This window comes from Coccidioides immitis (genome assembly GCF_000149335.2).
Source record: "Coccidioides immitis RS genomic scaffold supercont3.4, whole genome shotgun sequence".
Taxonomy (NCBI): domain Eukaryota; kingdom Fungi; phylum Ascomycota; class Eurotiomycetes; order Onygenales; family Onygenaceae; genus Coccidioides; species Coccidioides immitis.
The window spans coordinates 3,565,667-3,591,583 of record NW_004504311.1 but is presented as its reverse complement, the minus strand read 5'-3'; the positions used below and the strand labels follow the sequence as shown (position 1 = coordinate 3,591,583).

Below are 25,917 nucleotides of genomic sequence, written 5' to 3'. Positions count from 1 at the left end.
GATAGATATCATCATCATCTTTTATACAATAGACATTGCGAAGCAAACAATAGTCTTTTACTTCTGCAAAGCAGAGTTTTATCTGGCCCGCAAGCTTCCGTGGGTTCAGTTGAGAGCGAGCGAGTCCGTTTGAACACCGGAATCCATTGGTTTTCGTGGCTCCCCTGAGCTTTCATGCATGCTTAACTACCAGGCGAGCTAACCTATAAGATCAGGGTCGAGCCCTGTTACAGAGCCTGTTGGTCTGTGGGTCAGGTCAAATCAGGTTTACCCGACCCAAGATCCCATTTTGGAGAGGACCATTCAATTCAGCTGCTGAAACTGAATTGATTTGTTCTTGCGAACGATCTATCCGAGACATCCACCCTCTATTCCGTATGGCCAGACGCAATGCAGGGTTGCGGATGCCAAGGGTCGCCGGCGGCAAGCTTGACAAATGAGGATAGCATTCGCAGGTCAAATATAGCTGCTATGGTCATAATAAATACACGCTTCGAGCCCGGCCCAATAATGACAGCCGGACATCGATATCAGAGAAGGGGGATTCCCAGCTGTTCCTTAATCTTTATACCCAAAGCACATCATAAACCGACAACACGTACTCTTCATTCCACCATGTCGCTTGATAAGCCCAGGTTAGATCACAATACTCTCAAAGAGGGTAGGATATCTTGCTTTGTGTGGACAGCGGGAGATCTCAGTGCTTACGGGCAAATTCACCGGAGCGACGAGTGCCCATCACGACTGCCGGGACGTGTTGAATCGTTGATGGAAGCCCTCCTGTCCTTTGATTTCCTCATACCCGACAGACATAGGGAAACCTTCGCCGCAGAGTGCGCACAACATGAGATCACATCCTTGCCCCTAGGGAGTAGCTTGGTCCCTCCGGAGTCAGCCTACCTTGAAGATTTTGAATTCCAAACACCAGCTTTGGGCGTAGCGAAGAACGTTATTGAGAGAGAAATTGAGGAGTTTCGGGCTGTGGCGGAGAGATCGCGAGACCTTTGCTTCAAGAACGCTACACGAGAACAATGGCAGCATTTCCTGCATTCTTATGTGTTTAAAAGTTTTGAGGACACCTTCTCACCTCTCACGAGATACGAGTAAGTCAAGTAGCACTTCGAAGGATAAACGCGTCTCATCATTTCTAACACATCGGGAGGGGTATGATCAAATAGTTATCTCTTTGATCAGTGGTATTTGTATGCGAGCCAACGCATTTTTCCTCTTTTCTCCATATAAAGTCTAACATCATCCTTTAGAGCAAGCAATGTTCACTGGGATGAAGCCAAAAAGTATCCAAATGTCGATCGTTCTGCTACGCAGCCGATAGGTCCTAAGCCCGATCTCACATATGGGATTCCAATTCTTAGGCCTTGCGACCTGGATGGCCTTCCCAAAGGATTTCGTGACCTTGAACAAGTCACTAATTTTACGATCGAGAGCCTGGGGACCCTATGCTCCGCTGGCCTTACTTCGTCCCCGCAGAGCGGCGTCAGTAAATGGACAAAGGATAAAAGATTTCCCCTCAATCAGAATCATCTAGTGTGTTTTCCCTGGGCGGCAGTGGAGTTGAGTCCTGTGGAAGAGGAGCAACAGCCAATTGACTTTTGCTACTACCAAGCGGCAAATACGGCCTCAGCTGCCCTTAAGCTGCTTGAAGGTCTATACACAAGCTCTGGTACATTCACCATCGATTCCTCTCCCCCAGTGGTTATGTTCACCTGTCACGGTCCGGAACTGGGTGTTTGGCTGGCTTATTCGTGCTCTAAGGGGTTTGGTCCAATTTGCTATGTAATAACTCTTTTCACTGCTTTTCCTTCCTCTTAGCATCGACCATTTTAAGTGCAAGGCTGACAGGGTTACAAACTTCTGCAGAAAATGGTGCGCATCTGGACCAGTTCGCTGAACCTCACCTGGGGAGTAATAGCAACATGTCAGATAGTGAAAAACTTGCTGTTTTGGGCATCACGGTGTTTTAAGCCCCAGATTTCAGCTTGCATTAGCCAGATCCGCTTTTCCCCCTTTTCTCCTCTTCGGCGAAAACTGTTGGGAGTATCGCATGTCCGTGGAAGAGCTTCAGGAAAGCCCGCACAAGACCATGAGACGCCTGTTTCTGATACTCTAAATGCGAATTCACAAACTGCATGTGATGTCAGGCCTCCTAAGCCTCCTACATCAGAAACTACGCCGGTGGCCAAGAGGATACCTTGGAGGGGAAGGCGAATCGAAATCTGGTTACCAAGGGCCATTGCCAGGAGTAAAACTAAAGATACCAAGACACCTCCAACTCTGAATCTTGCCCCATCTAAAAAATCTACCGAGATTCAATGTGTTCCGGAAAACGAGACAGGAAAATGCCTTGCGAATCCGGATCATGAAGCAGAAGAGGAAGGCTACAAGGAAAGCAACAGAGAGAGCGAAGATACTGGCGAATCCAACAAAGATAGCCGTGGTCCAACTTCTGGGGTTCACAAAATTACAGTACTCGCTTCCGGTATGGACGGACGTTGAATGAGTCAAAACTACTCCGTACTTCGTAGTCCAATTGGATACAATGCAAAGGTCCGTAAAAAGCGTAAAAGGGGTTGCCACTCATGGAAACTACTTTAGAGCGTTTTAGAGATTTAGGAAAACTCTCCCGGTGGTGCAAGGGCCACTCCACTCAATTCTGATGGGGCTCAATCAAGCACTGGAACTCAACGGCTCCGACCATATAATAATACAGCACATTTCAAAGTGGGACAAAGTTGACCAAGAGCTACAGCAAATACAGTAATCAAACAAAGAAAAGACCTCAGACGTCTCCTGTCGAAGGCACCCCCTAGAGTGTTCGAATCTTGAGGGACGCCTTGCAATGACCCCATCAACCATTGGTAAGCCAGAGTTACATGCATGCCAGTCACCGGCCCAGTTCGCATGTGACGTACGGAGTACGGAGTACTCCGTATGTACTAACTTCCCTCCACCGACCGTTTTCCCTCAGTTGAGCCTTCTTCCGATCCGTTGCCCCGAGGCTGTGCTTGACGGAAAAGGGGGCGCATGCGGGGGTGGCACAAATAATGGCTGATGGAATGAATCAACCTGCATTGCCAAGACTGTACATACATACATATTGTTCCTGCCTAGCCAAATCAGGCTAGAGTGACACAAGGTTGCGGCTCGCCCCGCGTCCATCGCCCACAAGAACAAATTCTCTATGTACATAAACGCCGGGCTGCTGGATCTGTTCGGGGGGACCAATTATATTATTACTTTGGTCAACAAGATCGAGTCTCATGCTAAGAATCTCCCTTGTAGACTATTGAGTACAGTGTACGGTGTAATATATCAAATTAAATTTTGTGATAATCCTCAGTGTCGGTTCTGTGCCCACTGGTGGGAAATCGAGGGCGGCTAGGGTTAGGGCTGGTGGCCTATCCACGCTTGGGTGAGATGCACTGCGCTTGAAGACCTTTTGAAAAGGAAAATTTTTACACCATTCGACGCAGCTATATATATATATATAAGCCAATGAGGAGATTACACGTGTAGTATTTCGTCATGAACCAGAAGATGGTGTGTGGCTGATCAATTCGGTGCCTGTGCCGCAATTTACGGAGTACTCCGTACAGAGCGGAATAAATTCTGGCCTCTCGTCCAGCTAGTATTCCGGGTTTGCAAAACAATTTTCCCTGTCGACTCGGACAGTGGCTTAGACTTTAAGACTGCGTTTCTTGGCATCTCGGGTGTGTAGATCTAGCAAAAAAGAGAGTTCCCCCACCCCGTTGATCAAGACATATATACTCCGTACTCCGTATATCATATTGGTCTCGCTGCTCATGCTCTCGCTCACCTAGGGCAATGCATTAGCCACCTCTCAAAGAGCTATTATCTTCTGTCACAGCTTTTGACTCCTTTGATCGTCCACAATGGCCGTCTCCCGACGGGGGTATCGCTCTTCTTACCGCTCCGAGTACACATGGCCCTTAGCCCCGGTCACATTAGGGGAAAACCTTGGAGATGTTATCGGTGTTGATGTGCATTCTACGTGTGTGGGGTATGCTGTAAGTAGAGGCCGCCGTTGTCTCAATCGGATTGCCCGACATAACCGGGCTTATGCCGCGGATCTGCTTGCCGAAGGTACAGCTCTTCTTCACAATGCACAAAGTGTCTCTGAAATCTTGAGAGAACTGGCACCCGTCATGCTCTGCCGAAAAGATCATCAGAATCAAGCCTATTCCGTGGTAAACCGGTGGGAGCGCGATGTTGCTGATTACCTGCGAAGCCAATGCAATAGGCTTGCAGCAGAAATGCGGAACTATACGCCGAGATCTATATCTTCATCAAGGCAACGTCATCGGCTTTCTACGGAGAATGATTCCGATCGATTCAGAACAACCAGATCGAGATACTCTCCTTCTTCAACCAATAGCGCAGTCTTTACGTACAGGTCTGCTCTCATCAGTCCTCCTGAAACTCCTGCTCGCCGTGCAACTCCTCCTTCAACCAATAGCGCAGTCTTTACGTACAGGTCTGCTCTCATAAGTCCTCCTGCAACTCCTGCTCCCCGCACAACCTCGCGTCGCCGTACAATTCCTACTCCCAGTGCAACTCCTGCTCCCCGCGCAACCTCTCCTCGCCGTACAATTCCTACTCCCAGTGCAACTCCTGCTCCCCGCGCAACCTCTCCTCGCCGTACAATTCCTAGTCCCAGTGCAACTCCTGCTTCCCCTGCAATTCTTGCTTCAACCTATAATCCAACCCCTACGTCCGGGTCTGTTTTCGTTAGTCCTCCTGCAACCCCTTATCCCCGCGCAACTCCTTCTCCACAGCTGGTCCACACCTTTCAGAGGAGTTCACAGCGTTCCTTGATAGAGAGCCATTCAATTGCTCCTAATGAACCGGCACAGCCAGCGATTGAAGCCAGTCATTCAACATCAGCAACACGTGCAACCAGGAAACGTGTAACATCCGATCAAGAATGCATGATCTGTCATGAGCGCCTTATCGATAGGTTGGCAGTACCGAGTTGTCACGGCACCTCAAACCGTTCCTCTATAGCATGGTGCATGGCTCGATGCGGTTCAAATTTTCACGCAGACTGTATAAATTTATGGAGGCAGACATGCCTAGGAGGTTCATCATCGAGTTTGTGGTCCACACCCAGGGAAGCTAGTTGTCCATGTTGGTATGTGCATATTTACGTTCTCCTTGCCCTAACCAGCTTACCAAGCTTTCCCCTTTTTTGCATCTCTGATGTTTTACGGCTGACCGTGAGCCCCTTGCTTAATCAGTCGAGCTGAATGGGTGGACTCCGATGATTTCTCGTACCCCGAGCTTGACGAAGATGACATAACGGAATCCGCGAATAATCACAGTAGCCTCAATGATACTCGCCACAATCACCGGCAGTCTCCTCAAGATGAGATTCCGGAAGGAGCCGGGCAGGTAGGAGCAGTAGAAGAAGTGGAAGAAGTTGAAGAAGTGGAAGAAGTTGAAGGTGAAAGGACCGAAGAAGTTGAAGAAGTCGAAGAAGTCGAAGAAGGTGAAGAAGGTGAAGAAGTTGAAGAAGTCGAAGAAGTTGAAGAAGTCGAAGAAGTCGAAGAAGTGGAAGAAGTTGAAGGTGAAAGGACCGAAGAAGTGGAAGAAGTCGAAGAAGGTGAAGAAGGCGAAGAGGTGGAAGAAGTTGAAGAAGTCGAAGAAGTTGAAGAAGTCGAAGAAGTTGAAGAAGGTGAAGAAGGCGAAGAAGTCGAAGAAGTTGATGAAGTGGAAGAAGTTGAAGAAGTGGAAGAAGTTGAAGGTGAAAGGACCGAAGAAGGTGAAGAAGTCGAAGAAGTTGAAGAAGTCGAAGAGGTGGAAGAAGTCGAAGAAGTTGAAGAAGTCGAAGGTGAAGAGGTTGAAGAGGTTGAAAAAGTTGAAGAAGCTGAAGAAATTGAAGAAGTCGAAGAAGTCGAAGAAGGTGAAGGTAAAAAGGTTGAAGAGGTTGAAAAAGTGGAAGAAGTCGAAGAGCAAGAAAAGGAAGACGTAGAAATAGAAGAGCAGAGCAAAAGTGGGGAAGGAAATCAGGAAGCAGACAACGACGAAGCAATAGACTCGGAATCGGGCTTCACCGAGGGAACTGTCGAGCAAATTACAGCAGGTCAAGAGGCAGATAACTTGCTCGATGACTCTGCAGACGATGTTGAAGCCCAGGTTACTGCGCTAGGTGGACAAGAAAAACAGCCATCAACGTTGGGGCGTGTGTCAAAAGATGGGTCTCCGCCTCAGGTGGAGGAGTTAAATATCGGCGGTTCCTTTGATGCCATTTGTCTCCTTTTGCGAATTGTGTTGTGTCCTTGATATCGTGTAATTTTGCATAGAGGGACCACGGAAAGGCGTTTCAACAGGAGGAAAGTTGAGTTCCAAATAGCATATGTCGGCAATGTAAAATGTAGCCATGCTTCCTATCGGCCCATAAAGAGAAGCGATACAACTCCAACTGCATCGAGCTGTCCAGCTGCACGCGTATATAGTAAATAAGAAATGTTGTAAATTCAAGCAATGAGAAAAAGAGAAAAATCAGCCCCATCATATCAACAGGTGAGCTGATGAGAGAGGGCATTAGCTGCAAAAAACGCCATCATCGGGAGGACCGTGTACCAACAAGCAGTTGTACAAACCGGCTTGCTTGCCATTCCCCAACTCCCCCAGTGTGTTGGCGTTCTGGTGTAGGCGTACGGCGTTGGTTGCTTCCTTCTATCTGCCCTGCCCGGTCGCATGGGCCCTGCGTGCGACGCCTGGGCTTTTAAGCTTGCACCTCTACGTTGGAGCCCAGTAGCATCAGCCTTATGGTGAAGCTGAGCAAGCTGAATGTGTACTCTGCTGGATAGACCGGAAGTTCTGGACGGAGGCCCCTGTCTCTTTTTGATGACATATCAAATCACATTCAACTTCTGAGTGTGCTGACTTCAGGTTGAAAGTTTTGGTTGCTCCTCACTCGGCTCAAAGGCAAAGTCTTTCATCCCGCGGGTTTAGGGTAGAGCATGATGTATACTTGACAGCATTAGGAGTGTTTCCTGCCAGCCAGGCGGGTAATTGCTTGGGAATCATGAGATAGATGAAGGCTGGGGAGAAGGTGAGGACAGCATGAAGTGAGAACAGACGGGCGAGCGTCTTGCACTGACCAGCTAAGTCGGAACAGGAGAATCCAGACCCTCTGATAACTTACGGAGTGTACCTTTTACACCTCTCTACTCCGTACGCCGTACCTAGCTAGTACTAGCTAGACATCTTCCACGGGTGCAACCGAAAATCAACTTACTGCTCCGTGGCGCTGCCCCTGCCCTTGGCTAGACCCACGCCAAAGTCTATGCTCTCCGCGTCCTTGACGTTGTGAAAGACATATCGAATATGCCGAAAACAAAGCTCCTTGCTCCTGGACCCTGCGTCATGTGGTGCACTCCTTTCCGGCCCCTTCCGTTGAGTTTGAGGGGACGCACGTCCAATCCATAACGAACTTGGGGCGAGAGCAGATCAGCATCGACCAGATTGTCGGATACCCGCGGAAAATGTCTCCTCCTTCGTATCGGCAATGCCACAGCCGGCGGCTTTACCGATCGCTTCTGAAATACTCCATTCGGAGCAGTAATCTATGGACGGAGGGTACATAAATACGTATTTGCTCAATTTTCTTTCTTAGCCAACAACTCCTGCTGTGGTAGACATAACGGGCAAGCGAGATATATTGAGCCATCCGAGAAAGGTCGGATCATTCAACGCCATTTACGTCTCGTCGGTTAGGAATCATGGTCAAACGAATTGTCCAGCATCCTGTGAGCATCTGTCGACCTGTCGTTCAACAGCCAATTGACCATGGCGAAAGCATCCAACATCGCATTGTAAGGGTGACCGAAGATATCGAGTGCTTGAAAAGGTTCTACTCAATCGACATTTCACCGACCACGGTGGCCAAATTGAAAAAATACTATCATGAAGAGTTGGGAGAACTGGAGGCTTTGCCATTTCAATCCTACAACCAGGAGGATAAGATAGATTTCCTACTTCTGAGGAACTTTCTGAGACGGAGCCTCCGACGACTTGAATTGGATGAAACTCGGACTAAAAAGATGGACCCCCTACTACGGCCATTTGCTCCGTCCATTATTCAATTATGCGAGGACAGGCAAAAGGTGGCCCCGGTGGATGGCCAGGTCGCAGCGCAGCGACTCGAGGACATCTCTAAAGCGATAACATCTCTCATGACAAGGCTCGAGAAAGGTGACATTGAAATAGACAAATTTAGCGCCTTCCGTGCCGCCAGTGCCGTGGAGCAACTTCATCATTCTCTCGCAGAATGGTTCAGCTTTTACGAAGGATACGAGCCTCTACTGACTTGGTGGACATCACAGCCGCATTCTCAAGTGATTGTGAAATTGGAAGACCTTGCAGCAGCCATTCGACGAAACATTGTTGGCTTGGATCCGGATGAAGAAGACCCCATCGTCGGCCAACCAATCGGCTATGAAGGTTTGCTTGCTGACCTAGAAGCCGAAGTGATACCCTATACTCCAGAGGAGCTGATCACAATCGGCGAGAAAGAATATATATGGTGTGAACGAGAGATGAAAAATGCTTCACGGGAATTGGGCTTTGGAGAAGATTGGCGTAGGGCATTAGAATACGTCAAGAATCTTTACGTTTCTCCTGGGCAGCAACCGCAACTCGTTCGCGAACTTGCGGATGAAGCTATTGAATATGTAACCAAGAATGATCTGGTGACCGTTCCTCCTCTGGCTGCTGAGACGTGGAGGACGTTCATGATGTCTCCCTCCGCACAGAAAGTAGCCCCTTTTTTCCTGGGCGGCGAATCTATTCGGGTCTCCTTCCCTACCTCCTCAATGGACCACAGCGACAAGCTCATGAGCCTCCGCTCAAACAACGTCCACTTCTCCCGTGCCACTGTCTTCCACGAGCTCATTCCTGGACACCACTTACAACTCTACATGGCCTCTCGTTACCGTCCCTATCGCCAGCTCTTCACCACCCCATTCTGGATCGAGGGTGGTGCTTTGTACTGGGAAATGACTTTTTGGGATAGAGGATTTCCACAAAGCCCAGAGAACCGCATCGGAATGCTCTTCTGGCGCATGCATCGCTGCGCCCGCATCATCTTCTCACTCAAGTTTCATATGGGCCAGATGACACCGCAGGAGTGCATCGACTTTCTCGTCTCGCGGGTCGGACACGAACGCGCCACAGCGGAGGGCGAGGTCCGTCGGTCATTCAATGGTGATTATTCCCCGTTATATCAGGCCGGGTATATGCTTGGTGCCCTACAGCTTCGGTCACTGAGACGTGAGATTGTGGATTCTGGAATTATTGGAGAAAAGGAGTTCCATGATTGGATTCTGAGGGAAAACCAGATGCCGATTGAACTTCTCAGGGCTATAATGCAGGATTTACCCTTAACACCGGAGTATAAGCCGTCGTGGAAATTTTATGGGTAGTGCAAGCAATAATCTAGTTTAAGGGGTTTCATGGTTCTCTCTCGTCAATATTCTCTTTTGCGCTTACTCGAAGGACTGGTTAGCATTGCGAAGGGATCGAACTCCTGATCGTGTGGATAGCCATCGAGATGGCAATGTGATTTAATACGAGTATAGAGGTTCCATCATTCGCTAATTCTTATATCAAGAGGATAAGAAGCAGATAGTGCCATCAAAAGTTCGCAAAACAGGCAAATCCGCGTTAAAAGAAAAAGGCATAGCTGGCCATCTGAGCAGGGGGGAAAGAAGCACCAATGAACCACTTTACCACTCTCTTGGCCCGAACGTCTCACCTGGCGAAACTGTCCTACGCACCGCTTCGTAGGTGTAATCCTTCTCCTGCGTCAGCAGCCATTGAAACACGCAATGTGTTGACTCTACATTAACTTACAATCGTTTCATACGGGATATTATTCCCCCACCAGTTCGGGAGGCTAACTCCTGGGAATGTAATTGCGAAAAATATTACGATCGTGGCAATCACAAGGCCAGAGTCGAGTGCTGCGGCGGTGACATAATTGTACTGATGCCACCAACCGGACCACTTGCGGCGAATCCAGTAGTTGAAAATCAAGCCAACAATAGCCCAAGACGAGAAGCTCAGGGGAGTAGCACTGTACGCATAGTTAGATATCAAAGTTCTAACCCTGTTTCATGGGACCTCTCGACCAAATCAATGAGTTAGGACTTACGGTGGCAGCCAGTTCATAGCGCCGAGCATCCTAGTTTTCGTCGTTAGCTGGGTCCAACCCCGAATAGGGAGTCCTGGGATTAGAGTCACATACACTGGAGCATTGAGGAATCTTGCTGGGGATCGAGGGAAGAGCCTAATGAGAACATAAAATACAACAGGGAGGGCCGCTCCAATCAGCCAGTACCATTGAATGGAAGAGTATATGGAACCTGGGCCGAACATCCGCTGTGGTCCGATAACACCTAGAAAATCAGCCGTTAAAGAACAATTCACCATATCAGTGGCTAGGTGTTCGCTTACCCCATACTATACTCGATGAGAAAAATGTTTTACCGTTGGGACAGGTAAAATGAGCTGGTTGGTCGCTATTTCAAATGTTAGTACGTCGCGATCTTGCGCGAACATAGATGCGGCAGTGCAACTCACGGCGTGCAAACATTCTCGATGTTACCAAGAGTCCAGTTCATAACTGCTATCTGGACAAAGACAGCCCATATAGTGGCTCCGACCTGGCACGTAAATGTTGTCTTCGGTGGGACTTTCATATAATGACCCAGCTAATTCGGTCAGTATCGCTGCACAACGAATTTAATATGAGGGGCCCGAGTTATCTCGATGGAACTTCACCTTCAAATCTCGGCTATATGTTTGCCTGTAAGCCAGGATTAGCTTGAGCGCCTGCCCCAAATATTGGCAAAAGACTTACGCTCGTCCAAGTGTGTTAGTGGCATAGACCTTGAACACCATGACGCCGATAGCTTTTCCTGGTAACATGAACCCACCGATGAAAGGAGAGAGGACATTTAGTGCTAGGATGAGGGTTAACTCCAACTCCTTTCACAGGGTAGGATGTTACTATACCAAGCGGTATATTTGCAATGGCCAAAAGCATGCATGTAGGGACCTGGCCGGGAGTGAGCATGGACACCGACAGAAGGGGGGCTAATTGATCGCACTTACAACAAAGACGAGCCCCATGATTGTAGCAACAAAAAATGCCCACCCTAAATTCAATGTTTAGACAAGTTAAGTAGTCGTAGAGTTGAACGGTACTTACACGGGAGCTGAGAAGAATACGCCTCGGAAGTAGCCAAACCCAAGGCGACGGAAACTGCTAACAGGACTGCATACCACCATTCGGGGCATTCCTCGTATTTCGACATCAATTTCATATGGATATCGGGCTCTTGATTTCTTGCAGCTTTGGCACGGTAAATAATTTCCTTGCCATGGTAGAGTGCGATATGGACAAGAACGGCGGTGAGGGCAGCGAATGATAACCCGTAATTTAGGGCAAACGTTGGCGCCAGAAACAACGGAGAGTACGATTTGTACTTCTCAATGTCGAATGAAAAGTTTGGTCCAAGAATTCTTGAAACATTATAGAAATTCTGGGTATTGTCGAACGTGGAAGAGGTGTTGATTGGAAGATAATCCGAGTACCTGTATTATAAATGAGAGACCCTACTTCAAGCAAAACCAAATGATACCTACATAGCCCCAGAATAAGAGATTCCAACAGTGGTTATGATGACAAAGAGCCCAAGCCCTATCAGAGTGTTAAGGTGCGAGTGCGTAGGCGACAAAAGTGGATTCTGTAAATAACTCGATATGTATCTAGTTAACATGTTAATTTAATGGTAGCAAGAAATATCGAGGAATACTAACGTCCAGTCAAATGTCAGCGGGATCAATGATAATCCCGTAAATCCACCGAACAGTTGGTTGATAACGGGGCTCTTGGGTCGGATCCCTAGAACAATGTTAGACGGGGGCGTCGATCCCGGGCATGGGGAGAAACTAACATGTTACAAAACAAAATACCGAAAGCCCTTGCCATAGAACTCCGGGAAGCCTGTTTGGCACGTTAGCTTTGGACATGGCAATCCAAAAATGAACGGCCGTACCAATAATATGCGAATGCGGCCATCATAAGGTACAAGAACCAGCGATACCGTGAGATTCGCCAGCCATTGGTCATAGATGGATCCGAGCGAGTTTTATCGTGAAGGGCGTAGAACAAGGATGTGTTTGAAAACACAGCAGGCCAGATCATTGCTGCTGGCCTGCAAAGTTATCAGTGAATGGATTTTCTCACAAGTCATAGATGGAAGATAGGTTAAACAGACCAGATAAGGAAACGACGGAAGATCCCGGAGAGAGCCATCCCTATCATCTGGCTACTCAAGGTGAAAAGCAAGGCAAATCCCCATCCCAGGTTGATATTAAAGAATGCTGTATATCGTGTCAGTCGTATTGAACGAAAACCTGTCTGATTTTATAGGGACATACGTTTTCCTTGAAGAGCGAGAAGGGCATCGGTGCTATATGCATAATCGATAGCGACGCTAGCCATTTATATGAGCACACCCCGTTGATGAGATCCGGTTGATTCAAGTATCCAAGAACTTACTTTGACATGATCTGCAGAAATGTATCAGAACATTGAGCATGGTCTTCGGAGTTGGGAAAAATAGCCGACTTACGGTTATCACCGCATGCTCCTTGATTGTAAATGGACCAGTGTTAAATGTCCAACGAAGCCCGAAGACATTGAAAACCCTTCGTGGAACAACCTTCGCCCAGAGACATCCAACGGGGTAGACCAGTCTAAGAAATGGTTGTTAGTAGCAGTCAAAATGATCGTGGACACTCGAGCTGGCATGTATATACATACAATTGGACGACAATTGAAGGAAAAGTAATTGCTGGGCTCCTGGGAGGGATATCAGTATCCGTCAGACGTTGAACAATCATGGGGCATGTAATAAACGAACCGCATGCTCAAGAACATGTTCAGCCCGCTTCCCACCGTGACAAAAACCAATCCCAAAATCCATGCGCGAACGGTGTTGGCCACCTCTCCTTCATCTGTGTTTCTTACGGCGGCGCGAACTTCCGGGTATGGCGAGTCCTCGAGAAAGGCCTTGTCAACTTGAGTGACAATCTCAACGTCCCCAGTCCGCCTTGCTTCCTCTATAGCGTCAATCTGCTCACTGGGGAGGTTCGGGTCCCATTGATGAGACTTTGCGACCTTCTCCAGGTCCTTCGCCGCGATCTCGCGCTCCTGAGACTCAGGCTTCCCCTCTCCCTTCACCTCATCGGAGTGCGTCGTGATGACCTCTCCATCACCATGGCCACTGGCTGCTGACCGGGAAAAGAGCCTTGATTTCCACGTCATGATGGTCAACTGGATGGTCAAATGCGCTTCCAAAGGATCTATCAAGGTTTACAGTCGCAGCCGGGGTCAAGCTGTATAGATATCTGGGGAAGCGGGCCCCTCTGTCATTGTGCTACCTCCCCATGAACACGAGGTCCGTTAAAACGCCCCCCCCCCCCCCCCCCCACCTCCCCCCAAGACCCAAGCCTGTCGAAATTCTCGAAGCGTTAACCGGAAATGCTACATCAGGAGGTGCAAGCCACCATCCCCAGGCTTCTCCATGCCGATCAACATGGCTAATCGCGGAACCGTGGAACCTGTGTAAAGCCAACCAGGGTCGTGGAACGACCCAACAGACAAGACCAAAAGGGAGCGCACTACGGAGTACTTCGTGTACCTCTCTTCAACACGAGATGGTAAATGACAAGCGTCCTTCTCCGCAAAGTTCTATTCCAAGCAGCAAAACCCGCTTGGAAAAGAAAATGGACTCATTGTTAGGCTGTGGTTGGGCTCGGAAAACTAGGGATGCGACGGGGATGGCGACAGTTACGGATTCGACCGCGATACATGGGCCTAGATAAGCTTCAAGAAGCGGTGGGGGTGATGTAACTACTAGAGTCCGCGCGGTCTTGGTAGCTGCTTGTTCGCACCCTGGCTTCGAGCCCAAGTAATGAGGAGGCAAATTTGTTATCTCTTGTGAACTCACTTTAGTCGTTGGACTGTGGCTGGATTTTAGTACTTTACCAACTATACGAAGTAAGTACTCCGTACGCTGCAGAGAGACTTTTCCATCTTTCTGACATGCTTGCTCCTTGTCGTCTTCTACACTCCTTATACAAACCCGCCCTCGGGGAAGAGTAGATAAACGGATAAAATGAAGTACCCTGAGAGCGCTCCCGCGGCCAATTGCTTGTGTGAAAAACGACTCCATGCAGCACCCTGCATCCCAAGGCGCCTATCAGAATTCGGGATTCCCGAACAGGCGATGAATTACATGCAACCTGGACGGTTATTAGCCGGGTTTCCAAAAATTGCCTCGGAGAACACACATCCCAATCGTATGATGACAATGAATCTAGGGACCAGCCTCCGCCCCGAGAACTCGAGTCTGAAAATACATTCCTCTCTCTCGCGATATTTTCCCGCATTTGGGACATCAGATGAGTTGGTTGACGGTGCTATGCCAAAGCCAACGGAAATACGACCCTACACTGTGCAATGGGCGTGGCAGGTTATTCCATGCTAATGACGGAGGTGCTCGGGTTAGCCAATCCTTTGGGACGAATTAACAGATAAGATAATCAGCTGAAGTCTTGCTGTGGCTTTATTATTTTAAATCATACAGTTAAACGGTTAGCCTGAAAAGTTTCTTGAGCTGTGCTGCTTCTTCTAGTGGAGCGACTGCGGGAAAAGGTTAGGGTACTAGAGCTCCCTTGCCCCCTGGCACCCGGAACGCTGAAACAAGGTCATAAATGAAAAGCTTGCTCAGGGAGCTTAGCCTTTGTTTTCCTTGCTTTTCCGGCTTGCAGGGTCGGGCTCGACCCGAATAAATGTTAGTTAATCTCTCCGATGCAACTGTAGCTTGTGCCCGAGGATATTGGCGAGTATTCAGCTGCAAAAAACTAAGCGCTAAATTCAACAGCCGTCTCTAACTCCCGAGTGGCATCGCGCCGACCTTTCTCTCAAACGAGCAGGTAAGTCCAAGGTGACCATTAACACCAAGTATTTTGAGGAGGCATGCTCCGTAAATGCCCAACCATTCTAGCTGGCCTGTTATTATCAGCAACCAAACTTTGTACCAGCATTATCTCCACGTTTAAGACCAGAATTTGTGACAAGGAATATCGTAGCGAAGTTAATCGGCGATCGGGCCAACCTTGATCATGAAAGTCCCCTCGGTGGGAACGCCGATTGTTGTTTGTTGCCGTCTCGATTTAACCGGACAAAATCTAAGTTGCTCAGCGACGACCAATCCCCATTCCACCCCTTCAGCCTCCTGATATTATCTTCCGAGCCTAGATCTGGCACCCAGAACCCTGTGGCGTATTCCTTCGCTTCAAATTCTTCTCTTTGGGTTAGTGTTTCTTCCCGTTTACTCGGCGGCCGGCCTTTCCTCTTCTCCTGACGAAGTTCTGTGAGCTCAGGTGCATATCGCGCTATATATCTACATATATTCGATAAGAAAATTAGCAGGAGTTCTAAGACAATGCAGACAGTAACTATATTAGTTAGCGCGAGTCTCACCTTGTAACCAATTGGGCCACCTCCTCATCTGAGAGCGGCGCTGCAATATCCTGGATGGAGTCTTTGAAGAAATTCACTCTGTCCACTGCAGCAGAAATACGATCGCGTCAGACAGGACATTCAATGACAATGCCACGGAAAGGTAATGCTCACGGTATATTTGCCTTCCCTTCACATGCTCCGCAGCGGCGCGCGCCAGCTTCCCCTCCCTCGCACTCGCTCGGCGGAGACGCTTCGAGTCTCTGCTATGGGCATGCAAGGCGTCAAGCGCTCCCCTTTTTTTGGAGATTTGCTTTTGCACCTTTTGTAGGTTCCTTGCCATATTCTGATATCCGTTCGCTCTATTCTTGTCTCTTCTCTCAGCCACAGTAATTATCAATAGCTCATCAGCCTGATACTGTACTCCGGACTCCGTAGGCAGAGAATTTTTTGGAGCCTGCAGAAAAAAAAAGGCGGTGTGTGAAGATAAGATAAGAATCTGGACGGAGTACGGAGCATGGTTGCGCCGCTAGCGTTGTATCAAAGCCCCTTTCAAAGCATCAAAAAAAACCGCCAGCAATGTTTATCTTGTGATCATCAAACTATAAGTACACATATTAACCAACAATTAAAGATCTTGTGTGTAACATGACTACGATGCGTCGCAGCATGCTCTGGACTCTGTCCAAGTGGGGGAGTTAATTTTGCTAACATATTCAGGAACTTGGATGCAGAAACCCTTGGAGGTTACAGAATACTCAGTACAATCATTAACTTTAAAAGTCACAGATTTGTTTTAACCATATTCTGGAGATAGCTAGAGTACAGAGACAGTGAGATGTGAGATGCATAATTCTAGTTCCATCACCTGCGCTCTAAGCCCGAGGCATTGAAGTGTCTATCTCGCCAGAAAGTAGTGGGTAGGCGTAAGGGGGGTTTCAGTGTGGTGTTGGCGCTTCATAACTCTAGGGCATCTCATTTCAAGCCAGCGTCATGGAAACAAAACAAGTTGGGACATAAATCAATATTGGTCTTGTTTTTTTGCCCTGTAGCGGATGGATTGGCGTCGAAGCATTATCACGTGATAAAAAGACATGGATCCAACACGTGACTTCATCGCATGCAGCTCCACGTGACGTCAGGACGCTCATTGGCCATCGCGTCCCCGAGCGCGTTTCCTTGGAAGATTGCAGTTGCTCTTTCCTCGAGAGTAGCGATCACTCCTGTAGTCCTCTCTACCTGCCCCCTTCTATAGAGCGTGTTTGTTTACCCTCTATTTATTGATTCCGAAATATGAAGATGACATAATATTTGCAGGCCTCGCGCTGTATAGTCTGGCCCATGTGCTGCTGACTCGAAGGGTAAACATTGGAGGAGCTCACAATATATCGCCAGCATGGGCATTGCAGGTAGGGTATAGAGCTTTGAACTGTTAGTATTTTCATTTGACACGTTGTAACAGGCCTCCACTCGCTTCTGAAATCCATCCAGAAGCCATGCAATGTCAAGAAATTCAAGGGCCAAACCCTTGGAGTCGATGCTTACGGATGGCTCCATCGAGGGAGTGTTGCGTTTGCTCTTGACTTGGCTCTCAATCATCAAACGATCGGGTATGTTTTACCTTGTCGATCCCTTGTTGGAATACGATATGAATTGCTGGCCCCCGTTTTTAACCTTAGGTATGTCGATTTCGCCATGCACCGAGTTCGCATGCTCCTTTATTATGGTGTCACTCCATACCTGGTCTTTGATGGTGGGAGATTGCCGAGTAAAGATTCAACAGAGGAGACCAGAGCAGCCCGGCGTGAAGAGAGTAAAAGATTGGGTCTCGAGCTCTACCGAACCGGCCGTACCTCCCAAGCCCAGCAAGAATTACAAAAGGCTGTTGATGTAACCCCATACATGGCTCGGATGCTCATCGAAGAGTTGAAAAAGTTGAACGTGCAATATATCGTTGCCCCGTACGAGGCAGACGCACAGTTGGTCTATCTCGAAAAGGAGGGCATAGTCAACGGGATCATTTCAGAGGATTCGGATATGCTTGTATTCGGTGCGAAGGTCTTGCTCTCGAAGCTCGATAAGCACGGCGATTGCATTGAGATCAACAGGAGTAACTTTTCTGCCTGTCGAGATGTTAGCCTTACAGGCTGGACGGATGAAAACTTTCGGCAGATGTGCATCCTCAGCGGGTGCGACTATCTCCCTAACATTCCGAAACTCGGGTTAAAAACCGCCTATCGGAAACTTAGAAGGTACAAGACGGTGGAGAAAGTAGTCAAAATCGTGCAATTCGAAGGACAGAGTCGTGTGCCTCCGAACTATTTAGAGGAGTTCAAACGAGCCGAACTCACGTTTCTTCACCAGCGAGTCTTTTGCCCAAGAGCTAGAAAGCTGGTCACTCTTAATCCACTGCCGAATAGCGCCCACGAGGGATTGACCTTTATTGGCAATGACATCGAACCCGATATCGCGATTGGGATCGCCTGTGGTGATCTGGATCCAATCACTCAAGAAGTGATAAAGATAAATCCATCATATCCGGAGAGAGCAAGAATGGCAAACATGCGGCGTCGGACACTTCGTCTTGTTGATGAGAAGGGACAAAATAAGCCTATAAGCTCTTTTTTCACGCCCAAGCGTATTCCACTAGGAGAGTTAGATCCGAACAGCCTTACGCCTTCTCCAAGTCAGCAAGCTCTGCTTGCGCAGAATAGCCGACGTTCTTGGTCAGCCCGACAAGCCTCCACACCAACAAGCGTCCCGCGAGCTGTGTCTGCATCTGAGCGACCTCCACAAGCACCAGATGTGAATAGGGAGTCGTTCCTGTCGCGTGCTGCAACGTTAGCTCGGCCTCTGCCAGCGAAGAGGCAGCGGCTATGTTCTGATGCTGCTGAAAACGAACCCGGCACCTCAGTAGGAGAGCGTAGTCGTTTTTTCAGGGGCAACTCAATCACCTCCGAGAAGGATGCTCTAAAAGGAGCAAAATTCAAGAAGGCGAGGAAAGCAGAATTTGGAGTCTTTTCAGATGACGGCGTCGAGAATATTATGTGTTCACTTCCTGATAGCATAGATATCGTTGCATCACTTACACCAAGTCAGGGGGACGACCGGGATACCACGTCGACGCCGGAACCCGATGAAAAGGTGAACCCATATTCGGTCGTCTTCAGGAAGCATACTGTCACTCACCAGAGCTTGCCCACACCGTCACCAGAATGCAGCCAGAGCCCACTGGTAAGATCGGCCCAGGGAAACAACAGCAACAACAACCGCAAATCAGCTTCATTGGGCCTCGAAGCTAGGTTTGCATACGTTGAAGAAAACCACCACACGAAGCACCCGGATACTGGTCGGAATGAAGAGCTCCGTAAACCGCTCCGGGAGGGCGTGGCGAATGGAGGCGGGGCAGCATACTCTCAGGTCAGCAAACCGGGGAACCGCGCACGGATGACCCCTCTGCAACGATTACAGCAGAGTGCGCTGGGTAGATCGAAGTCGATGAACTTCTCTAAAATGAACATGACCAAGGATGGACAAGCTCAGCGTGGATACGAGTCGGACGATTCGACATCCAGGCCAACTCCGCTCGCGTCATTTGAACCGAGAGGGAGTGAAGATTTGATTGTTCCAGGCACAGACGACAGCGACGACGGATCGCTATCTAATGGGGATAAGCCACAACTATTTATGTCTTTGGATCTGAAAAAGTTTGAATTCTTCCCAAGCTGAACATCCAGGACGAAGAGGGACATTCCTTTTTGATTATGTATTAGGCTAGGTGGGGGAGAGTTTAATGATCCTGACCTTGTGACACTCTGCGTTCAGGGCACTGATTTGTTGTCACGAGTTGGTCAAGAGAGGCCAAAATGAAGCATGGCGTATGGCGTTGGTTGGATCTGTCTGTGGAAATCCATATTTATGTTGGACAAGGACCCCGTGATAAACCAGGACCTTATATGTAGAGCTTATTGAGATGCTCCATATGCAAAGCATAGAAATAAAGCTAGTTCTCCCCAGACCCTGAAGGTGAAGTCTATGTATGGTAGCTTGGTCGTTGGAGATTGGGATGAAGTCGAGCTGAGTCAGCAATCAAAAGCAAGTCTGACGGGCGCCCCACCGTGACAGGATGCGCTAACCAAGAGTTGCCTAGTGCATGCAATGCTCCGCGTGGGCCCCGGCTATTTTAGCGCGCGGCTGATTCTGCCAGGGCGGCAACGCGGGGTTGCCCCGGTAATAGAGAGTACTTCGCAGCGTAAACAAAAGAGCGGCCCCGTTGGCCCAGCCACCAGCACATGCCAGTCGTCCGCCGGCAGCCCTGACAGCCTCCAACCATCCCATAGATCCAGCCACCGTCGGCCGTCGATATCTGCTACTGCAACCTTCGGACCCCGTGAAACCTGATCTTGCCTCTTTTCGACGAGATGAAGCCGTCGGCGCTGCGATTCCCTTCCCCGTGAGATTGGTCATTCGTTTCGGTGACATCCTGCAGTCACTATATGTGTGACAAAGAGGACAGAGAAAGAAAAAAAAGAAAGGGGGTTTATGCACTGAGTTTCTACTCGCTTATTCACTCCCTATCATTACTTCACGTCACTTACTATCTTTTCTCCTCCCTTCCTTCCATGCCTTATCCATTCTCAGTCGCACCGCATACTGTAATTAAGAAGTTTTATCTGACACTTCTGACGTCTTAAATATACCTTTGTGCAGGAGGTAAGGGAGGTGCCCTTGCATTGAGAGACGATAAACCGCATCGCGCAACTTCGATACGTTAGAATCGGTTACGGCGCGGAGTCGAACGAGTTCCACCCAAGTCGCGACGCCACGCGGGATACTTGCATCAAAGATCGAGGCTTTTGGGATTGCAGAAGGACATCGTCTGATTGGAATTACACCGTGCTCCTTCTCGGGGCACCGAGAAGTGAGCAAGGATTGGAGCTGGAGTAGTACGGGCTCTGGAGCAGTGGAAATCGTCACATAACCATGCCCGAATTGCGGTTTGTGACCGGCGCCCGCCGTGCGTTTGCCCCCGTTCCATCTCTTAGAACCCGGAAGGATTTCACATTTCAAGACTGACATCTTTATCAATAGGGTTCATAACACAGATCGGGTATCACCATATTCTCATGATATTTATCGCCCTTGCTATCATTCTGCTTTGTAAGTCAATGAATGGCCTATATCGTCCTCTCAATGTTTGCTAACAGTTTCTTCAATTAGCCCTTTTATTAGCAGGATGTTCATCCTCTTCGCCTCAAATACCAACAATCTTCTTAATATCCTTATTTTACGAACACTATCCCCCCATAGAGTCAACCGCACAATCCGCTCCATCCGTAACAGCAGACATCGCAAATATAGTCCGTGGCGCGCAGCTTGAGGTTCGCGTAGGATATTTTGGAATCTGCGTTCAGCGTGGCGGCGGATCATTTATCTGCAACGCGAACGCCACAGCGCTAGCTGGCATCCTTCCTGCCGAAGATGACCCCTTGAACCTTGTCTGGGTGGCATCAACATTCAAAGACGCTGTTGTTTTCCCATACCTAATGTAAGTCCTATCTCTTCTCTCTCTCACTCACTCTCACTCTCTCTCTCTCTTTTTTTTCTTTTTTTTCCGGGTTCTGGCTAACATAGCTGGATATCTCTTAGCATTGTTGCCGTAATATTCGCATTTGTCTGTTTCCTTATCCTGGGTACCTTCCCCGGCTGGCACGAAGAAACCTCTCCCGATGGCTCCGAGCAGGAGGTCAGGCCGTTCCCATCACGACCTGTTTCGCAAGTCGCGCTCTCTCTGATATTCGTTGCTTCCGTGTTCATTTTGGTTTCCGTCCTCTGGCAGCACACTGCATCCGTAGCGGCAAGCACAGTAGCCCAGGATCTGGGCAACGGAAGCGTAAAAAGTGGGGTGGGCACGTCAGCGATGATATTAGGCTGGTTTGGATTCGGCTTGCTCGTTGTTGTTACGATTGGGTTACTGGCGATGATCCTAAGTATTAGTTTGTTGACGAGGCTTACAGATGATTGATGATATGAGGAACATTTCTTGATGAGGGAAAAAAAGGATGGCTGGGATGGATTTATACGCGCACTACATTACGCTTCATGTCCATGGTTTTGATGCTTTCATGTTTTACGGGCTCGTGGGCGGGATATTCCCCTTGAGTTTTTCTTTTTGCTGCGAAATTGTTGTCATATTATAAAGATGGAGGTTAAATCGCATTTGGATGGATCTGGCTACTTTTCGATTCTTCAACCCTGACTCTACGATAATAGGGTAGTGGCTGGGAGTATGTAAAAATATTTTCGTACAGACTCGAGTGCATTTATTAACTATCAAAGATGTGAGTCAAGAACTGACCTTGCTCTTTGCGAGTATTGTTTTAGAATGGTGAAGTGGAGGAATTCAAATCAGCTCTTATAAAATCGGTAATACAATGCCGATGACACCGTGAATTATATGTACCGGACATAAAGTCGGAAAATGGCAGAAAATATCCACCTCCAGCCGGTGACCCTGGAGCCCTACATACCCAGCAAATCTCTCCCACCGTACGCCTTCCGAGGAACTGAAAACCCAACTAGGAGACGGAGCCCGCCCCAACGCCGCTCCTACACGTAGAGATAGTTTTATTTCATAGTATAACGCCATGATTGGAAGCAAAAGGGAAATATCAACATGCACACCGGAAACAGGGACCATAGGGAGGGAAAAACGATCTCAATAGTTCATGACTGGATTTCCACTCCCAGGCCCCCCTCTATCGTCACCGGCTCCATCGTAGCCGGGTCTGCTGGAAGGATAATCGTCCAAAGATCGGTATCCAGCATAGCCGCCACCTTCTCGGGGACCAGGCGCACGCCCTCGTCCTCGTCCTCCTCTACCTCCGCGGCCCGCACGCCCACGACCACCTCCACGGTAGCCTGGTGGGGGTGGGCCACGGCGGGAATCCTCGTCATGATAATGCCTTGGCGGTCGGTCATCTGGGTGTCTTTCGTGGCGAGATCGACTGTAATCATTGTAACCACCACGGGGGCGCCCTGGTTCGCGATGGTTCTCCTTTGGGTACGAAGGGACATCTTCGTTGTCACGAGTATCATACTTGTGTCTGCGCTTGAATGGTCGGCCTACATTCGGCGCTTCTCCATCTCCATCATCTGAGTTATCTTCTGCCACTCGCAAAACCAATTTTTCTCCTATAGTGGTATCAAAAACCAAGGCATTTTCTTCGGAAACGGGGTTCCAGTTGCGTATCCTTCCCACGTCAATGGGCCGAGCGCCTCTCCTTAGGGCAAGGACAACTACAGGATCAGGGTTATCAGTGTAAATATCTTCCGAATCGGATATAGGGGCTACTCTTGCAGCCCATATCTTGTTTTCAAAAACAGCTGTATCCGTGACTCGCCAACGCACGACCTTACCAATGCCACCTACTCTGTCGAGGATAGCCTTTGGCGCAGCGCGAGGTGTAATCAATATGGTATTGGCCATCAGTTTGACATCCCCCGAATCGACAAGGCTGGGTGAAATCATAGGTAAGGTAAGATATTTCACCAATCGTTCGGAGTCAGCATTGGCAAGCATGTAACCGGTGTAGAAAATTACACGATGAATTCGAAGGCGCCCATATGGCGACTTGGTGACGTTTCCGGAGGCGGCCGTCACAATTGCATTGTGAGAATTAATCATACGTTGTACCTCGGCAGCTTCAGCAACAGGTGGCAGATACCTAGTGCTCTCAGCAACATGGATGACTTCGGCCGTGATAGATTTCCGAATTGGATGCGAATTGGGAGCAAGAAATTGGAGATTGAACTGCTCAAAGTAGTCCCGAAAACCTTTGACACTAGAAAGATTCAGAAGGTTGTTCACGTAGTTTGGAGGCATTATTCTTACTGTCTAATACGATCTTCGTAAACTCTGATCTCATCGGCATGCTTGTATGTAAATATCATATCTTCAAGGAAAATCTGCTTGAAATTGATCGTGCTAGAAAAGCGTTGGCTGTTGGGTCCAATTTCGGGCTTTAGGCACACAAGGTCAAACTCCAAAGACCTGCTTTTGACAATTCGTTTGATAATCTCTGCAAAAGAGCTCTCCGCGCGTCCAGTAAGAAGTACTGTAAGGACGTCTTTTTGCTTCATGCTCAATTCAACAAGTTCAACCTTTTGGAAAGTCAGCAGATAAGGCCTATATTGATCCATTCTGTAGAAAGCATACTATTTGTTCGTTCCACCAACCTTTCCAAGCTAAAGGTTCTTCTACGTCAATCCCCTGACCAGTGGCCGCAAGGATATTGGGGTCATGCCACCAGCCGCCATTTGCAAATGATTCATAGGCCTGAAGGAAGCCAATCGTAAGACCATTCCAAAGCTGTGGGTTGGGGAGGGGGCTGTTAAACACTATTGCGATATAAAAGCCGTCAGCATTTCCCAGGAGGATCTCATGCACGAATATTACTTACAGGTATTGTCAAAATCATAGACATGGATAGCTTTGACATCAGGAATTGCTATAATCCCCAGGTCAGCGCCCGAGCCAACATTATAGCAACAAAGAGCGCACCTGGAAGGTCTTTATTATTGTTTAAGCAGGACCATCTCTTCAGAGCGGTGGTGCTGTACGTCACCGGCTTCTTCGCATCAAAGGAATTGGACGAGTTGAGCAGGGGAGGTGCCATCTTGGAATATAAAGCCGCACGCGCAGAAATGTGTTTGCCAGACCGAAGCATCACAACACATCGTCCAGGGAAAGCATTCCAGAAGCGCAGCAGTCAGCACACGCGATGAAGTAGAGCGGTCCGTAGCACAGCTTGAGCAGCCTCGCTGGCGCCCGCCCTTATCAAAATTCGAGCCCGGCAGGCTGCCCGATATTATGTAATCACACTGCCGGCGTGCAAATTCTTCCTTTCCCGAGGCCTTAGCCTCCATGAGGTCCAACCAAGCTTGTGGCTGCGTTTGTCTGATCAAGCGCGATGGTGGCTGGATGGATGGTGTGAAATTCCCATGGCATGCGATGGAGATTTGCAGCAAGAAGTCATCCGGAAGACGCTCGACGAAGTAGCTTGTGACGCTACCAATGATCATGCCAACCCCTGTGTGATATGCCTGGAGCAAGTGCGGGACGTTGGAGTCACGATACCTTGCAAGCACGGAAACTTCGACTTCCTATGCCTTGTGAGTTGGCTGCAGCAGCGGAGAGCTTGTCCGCTATGTGAGTCGAATTGCTTGTCCTTCATAGGAGACAGGCACGCTGACTGGCTCTAGGTCAAACTGAAATAACGGGAGTAAAATACAATCTCCAGGCGCCGAAAGGCCCGGAAATATTTTATTTGCCTTCTTCAACGGAAGAACAGAACTCCAGTACTCGTCATCCATCTACACGACAGCGTCCAAATTCGTGCCCAGAGCGTCGGTCTGGCAGGCGAATATCTTCTTTCCGACATCCTCCCCAACAGCCCGACGATCCTTTAGGCCGTCGGCGTTATATTTATCGACGACAGCTATACTCCCAGCATGTCGGTTCAAATCGACTATCACAGTACCGTGAGTTCACTCCACAGCTATTCAACAGGGATGAGAACCTGGTATCCCGCGCCAGGAAGTGGGTACGAAGAGAGCTACAAGTATTTGAATTTCTCGATCCAGATAATGCCGACGTACAGGGTGGAGGAGAGCAGCAGAATAATAACGGCCCCGTAAGAACTCGTCGGGCGCGCAATGCGGAATTTTTACTGGAGTATATCATTGCGATACTGCGAACAGTTGATATCAAAGGAAGCGGTGGACAAGCAGAGGAATTATTGCAGGAATTCATTGGAAGAGAGAACGCGCGATTATTTCTACATGAACTACAGGCCTGGTTGCGCAGTCCTTTTAATTCGTTGCAAGATTGGGATAGAGCAGTGCAGTATGATGAACGTGCGCAACCCACTTTGCCAACGATTCATCGTCGAGAGCTCGACACCCATCGAGAAGACGGAAGCAGATCTCGGTCCTACATGGACCGGACACATAGGAATGAGTCGCGAGGGGTACGAAAACACAGAATGCAGGACCCTCGACCTGATCTTTCCCAGGTGAGGAGAGTTGAGCGCGCCAGGCGACTGTATCTGCCTGACTGAGCGTGCATATCATTGTCATGAAACCCTTCGACGTGTGCGACCAGGTTCCGGGGAAATCGGGTTAAAGAGGCGGGTTCTGGGTTTGCAGACGGTGCCCATATTGTAAGCGTAAGGCCTTCCTCTGGTTGGCCCTAGTGCCATTGCATCTAGATATCAGTCCAGCAATCCCCATTTTCGGCGTCCATATCAGGATGCGAAGACCGTCTGCTGCAA

The 25,917-nt window shown here is 48.8% G+C and overlaps 9 protein-coding genes across 9 annotated transcripts; 5 read left to right on the top strand and 4 right to left on the bottom strand.

Moving 5' to 3' along the window:
- Window positions 1-615: 615 nt before the first annotated feature.
- On the top strand, window positions 616-2,514 carry CIMG_05530 (uncharacterized protein; the record flags this gene model as incomplete). Its single annotated transcript, XM_001246088.2, has 3 exons — window positions 616-1,103; window positions 1,263-1,794; window positions 1,861-2,514. The coding sequence occupies 3 exons, from the start codon at window positions 616-618 to the stop codon at window positions 2,512-2,514; spliced, it is 1,674 nt and encodes a 557-aa protein (XP_001246089.2).
- A 5,022-nt stretch (window positions 2,515-7,536) lies between these two features.
- On the top strand, window positions 7,537-9,614 carry CIMG_05528 (X-Pro dipeptidyl-peptidase). The gene has a single exon (XM_001246086.2). The coding sequence runs from the start codon at window positions 7,767-7,769 to the stop codon at window positions 9,465-9,467; it is 1,701 nt and encodes a 566-aa protein (XP_001246087.1). The 5' UTR covers window positions 7,537-7,766; the 3' UTR covers window positions 9,468-9,614.
- On the bottom strand, window positions 9,571-13,381 carry CIMG_05527 (OPT family small oligopeptide transporter; the record flags this gene model as incomplete). Its single annotated transcript, XM_001246085.2, has 21 exons — window positions 9,571-9,839; window positions 9,898-10,120; window positions 10,199-10,228; window positions 10,292-10,442; window positions 10,501-10,565; window positions 10,627-10,757; window positions 10,828-10,852; window positions 10,907-11,009; window positions 11,062-11,104; window positions 11,161-11,204; window positions 11,258-11,643; window positions 11,695-11,817; window positions 11,869-11,953; window positions 12,006-12,055; window positions 12,108-12,266; window positions 12,330-12,435; window positions 12,493-12,548; window positions 12,614-12,624; window positions 12,687-12,810; window positions 12,878-12,916; window positions 12,978-13,381. 21 exons carry the CDS (start codon window positions 13,379-13,381, stop codon window positions 9,771-9,773), a joined length of 2,427 nt encoding a protein of 808 aa, XP_001246086.2. The 3' UTR covers window positions 9,571-9,770.
- Window positions 13,382-14,801: 1,420 nt separating this feature from the next.
- CIMG_05526 (translation machinery-associated protein 16) lies at window positions 14,802-16,014 on the bottom strand. Its single transcript, XM_001246084.2, has 3 exons — window positions 15,758-16,014; window positions 15,605-15,689; window positions 14,802-15,524 (listed from the first exon to the last, which is right to left on the bottom strand). The coding sequence occupies exons 1-3, from the start codon at window positions 15,924-15,926 to the stop codon at window positions 15,242-15,244; spliced, it is 537 nt and encodes a 178-aa protein (XP_001246085.1). The 5' UTR covers window positions 15,927-16,014; the 3' UTR covers window positions 14,802-15,241.
- Window positions 16,015-16,919: 905 nt separating this feature from the next.
- Window positions 16,920-19,312, top strand: CIMG_05525 (exonuclease; the record flags this gene model as incomplete). Its single annotated transcript, XM_001246083.2, has 3 exons — window positions 16,920-16,992; window positions 17,046-17,193; window positions 17,263-19,312. The coding sequence occupies exons 1-3, from the start codon at window positions 16,980-16,982 to the stop codon at window positions 19,310-19,312; spliced, it is 2,211 nt and encodes a 736-aa protein (XP_001246084.2). The 5' UTR covers window positions 16,920-16,979.
- Window positions 19,313-19,729: 417 nt separating this feature from the next.
- Window positions 19,730-20,218, bottom strand: CIMG_05524 (uncharacterized protein; the record flags this gene model as incomplete). Its single annotated transcript, XM_001246082.1, has 2 exons — window positions 19,730-20,019; window positions 20,182-20,218. 2 exons carry the CDS (start codon window positions 20,216-20,218, stop codon window positions 19,730-19,732), a joined length of 327 nt encoding a protein of 108 aa, XP_001246083.1.
- On the top strand, window positions 19,981-21,608 carry CIMG_05523 (uncharacterized protein; the record flags this gene model as incomplete). Its single annotated transcript, XM_001246081.2, has 4 exons — window positions 19,981-20,600; window positions 20,675-20,743; window positions 20,804-21,131; window positions 21,233-21,608. The coding sequence occupies exons 1-4, from the start codon at window positions 20,567-20,569 to the stop codon at window positions 21,606-21,608; spliced, it is 807 nt and encodes a 268-aa protein (XP_001246082.2). The 5' UTR covers window positions 19,981-20,566.
- Window positions 21,097-24,315, bottom strand: CIMG_05522 (uncharacterized protein). Its single transcript, XM_001246080.2, has 6 exons — window positions 24,147-24,315; window positions 24,046-24,093; window positions 23,802-23,983; window positions 23,478-23,746; window positions 21,236-23,427; window positions 21,097-21,131 (listed from the first exon to the last, which is right to left on the bottom strand). The coding sequence occupies exons 1-5, from the start codon at window positions 24,259-24,261 to the stop codon at window positions 22,302-22,304; spliced, it is 1,740 nt and encodes a 579-aa protein (XP_001246081.2). The 5' UTR covers window positions 24,262-24,315; the 3' UTR covers window positions 21,097-21,131; window positions 21,236-22,301.
- Window positions 24,316-24,566: 251 nt separating this feature from the next.
- Window positions 24,567-25,909, top strand: CIMG_05521 (RING finger domain-containing protein). Its single transcript, XM_001246079.2, has 2 exons — window positions 24,567-24,794; window positions 24,848-25,909. The coding sequence occupies exons 1-2, from the start codon at window positions 24,587-24,589 to the stop codon at window positions 25,702-25,704; spliced, it is 1,065 nt and encodes a 354-aa protein (XP_001246080.1). The 5' UTR covers window positions 24,567-24,586; the 3' UTR covers window positions 25,705-25,909.
- Window positions 25,910-25,917: the final 8 nt, after the last annotated feature.

Coding starts and splice junctions, on each gene's coding strand:
- CIMG_05522 (XM_001246080.2), bottom strand. CDS start 24,261: ATGGCACCTCCCCTGCTCAACTCGTCCAATTCCTTTGATGCGAAGAAG. Junction 24,094..24,146: donor CAATAATAAAGACCTTCCAG/GTGCGCTCTTTG, acceptor TGGGGATTATAG/CAATTCCTGATGTCAAAGCT. Junction 23,747..23,801: donor GTTGGTGGAACGAACAAATA/GTATGCTTTCTA, acceptor ACTTTCCAAAAG/GTTGAACTTGTTGAATTGAG.
- CIMG_05521 (XM_001246079.2), top strand. CDS start 24,587: ATGGCATGCGATGGAGATTTGCAGCAAGAAGTCATCCGGAAGACGCTC. Junction 24,795..24,847: donor GCGGAGAGCTTGTCCGCTAT/GTGAGTCGAATT, acceptor GACTGGCTCTAG/GTCAAACTGAAATAACGGGA.
- CIMG_05526 (XM_001246084.2), bottom strand. CDS start 15,926: ATGGCAAGGAACCTACAAAAGGTGCAAAAGCAAATCTCCAAAAAAAGG. Junction 15,690..15,757: donor GAAGGGAAGGCAAATATACC/GTGAGCATTACC, acceptor TTTCTGCTGCAG/TGGACAGAGTGAATTTCTTC. Junction 15,525..15,604: donor GTGGCCCAATTGGTTACAAG/GTGAGACTCGCG, acceptor GAATATATGTAG/ATATATAGCGCGATATGCAC.
- CIMG_05528 (XM_001246086.2), top strand. CDS start 7,767: ATGGTCAAACGAATTGTCCAGCATCCTGTGAGCATCTGTCGACCTGTC.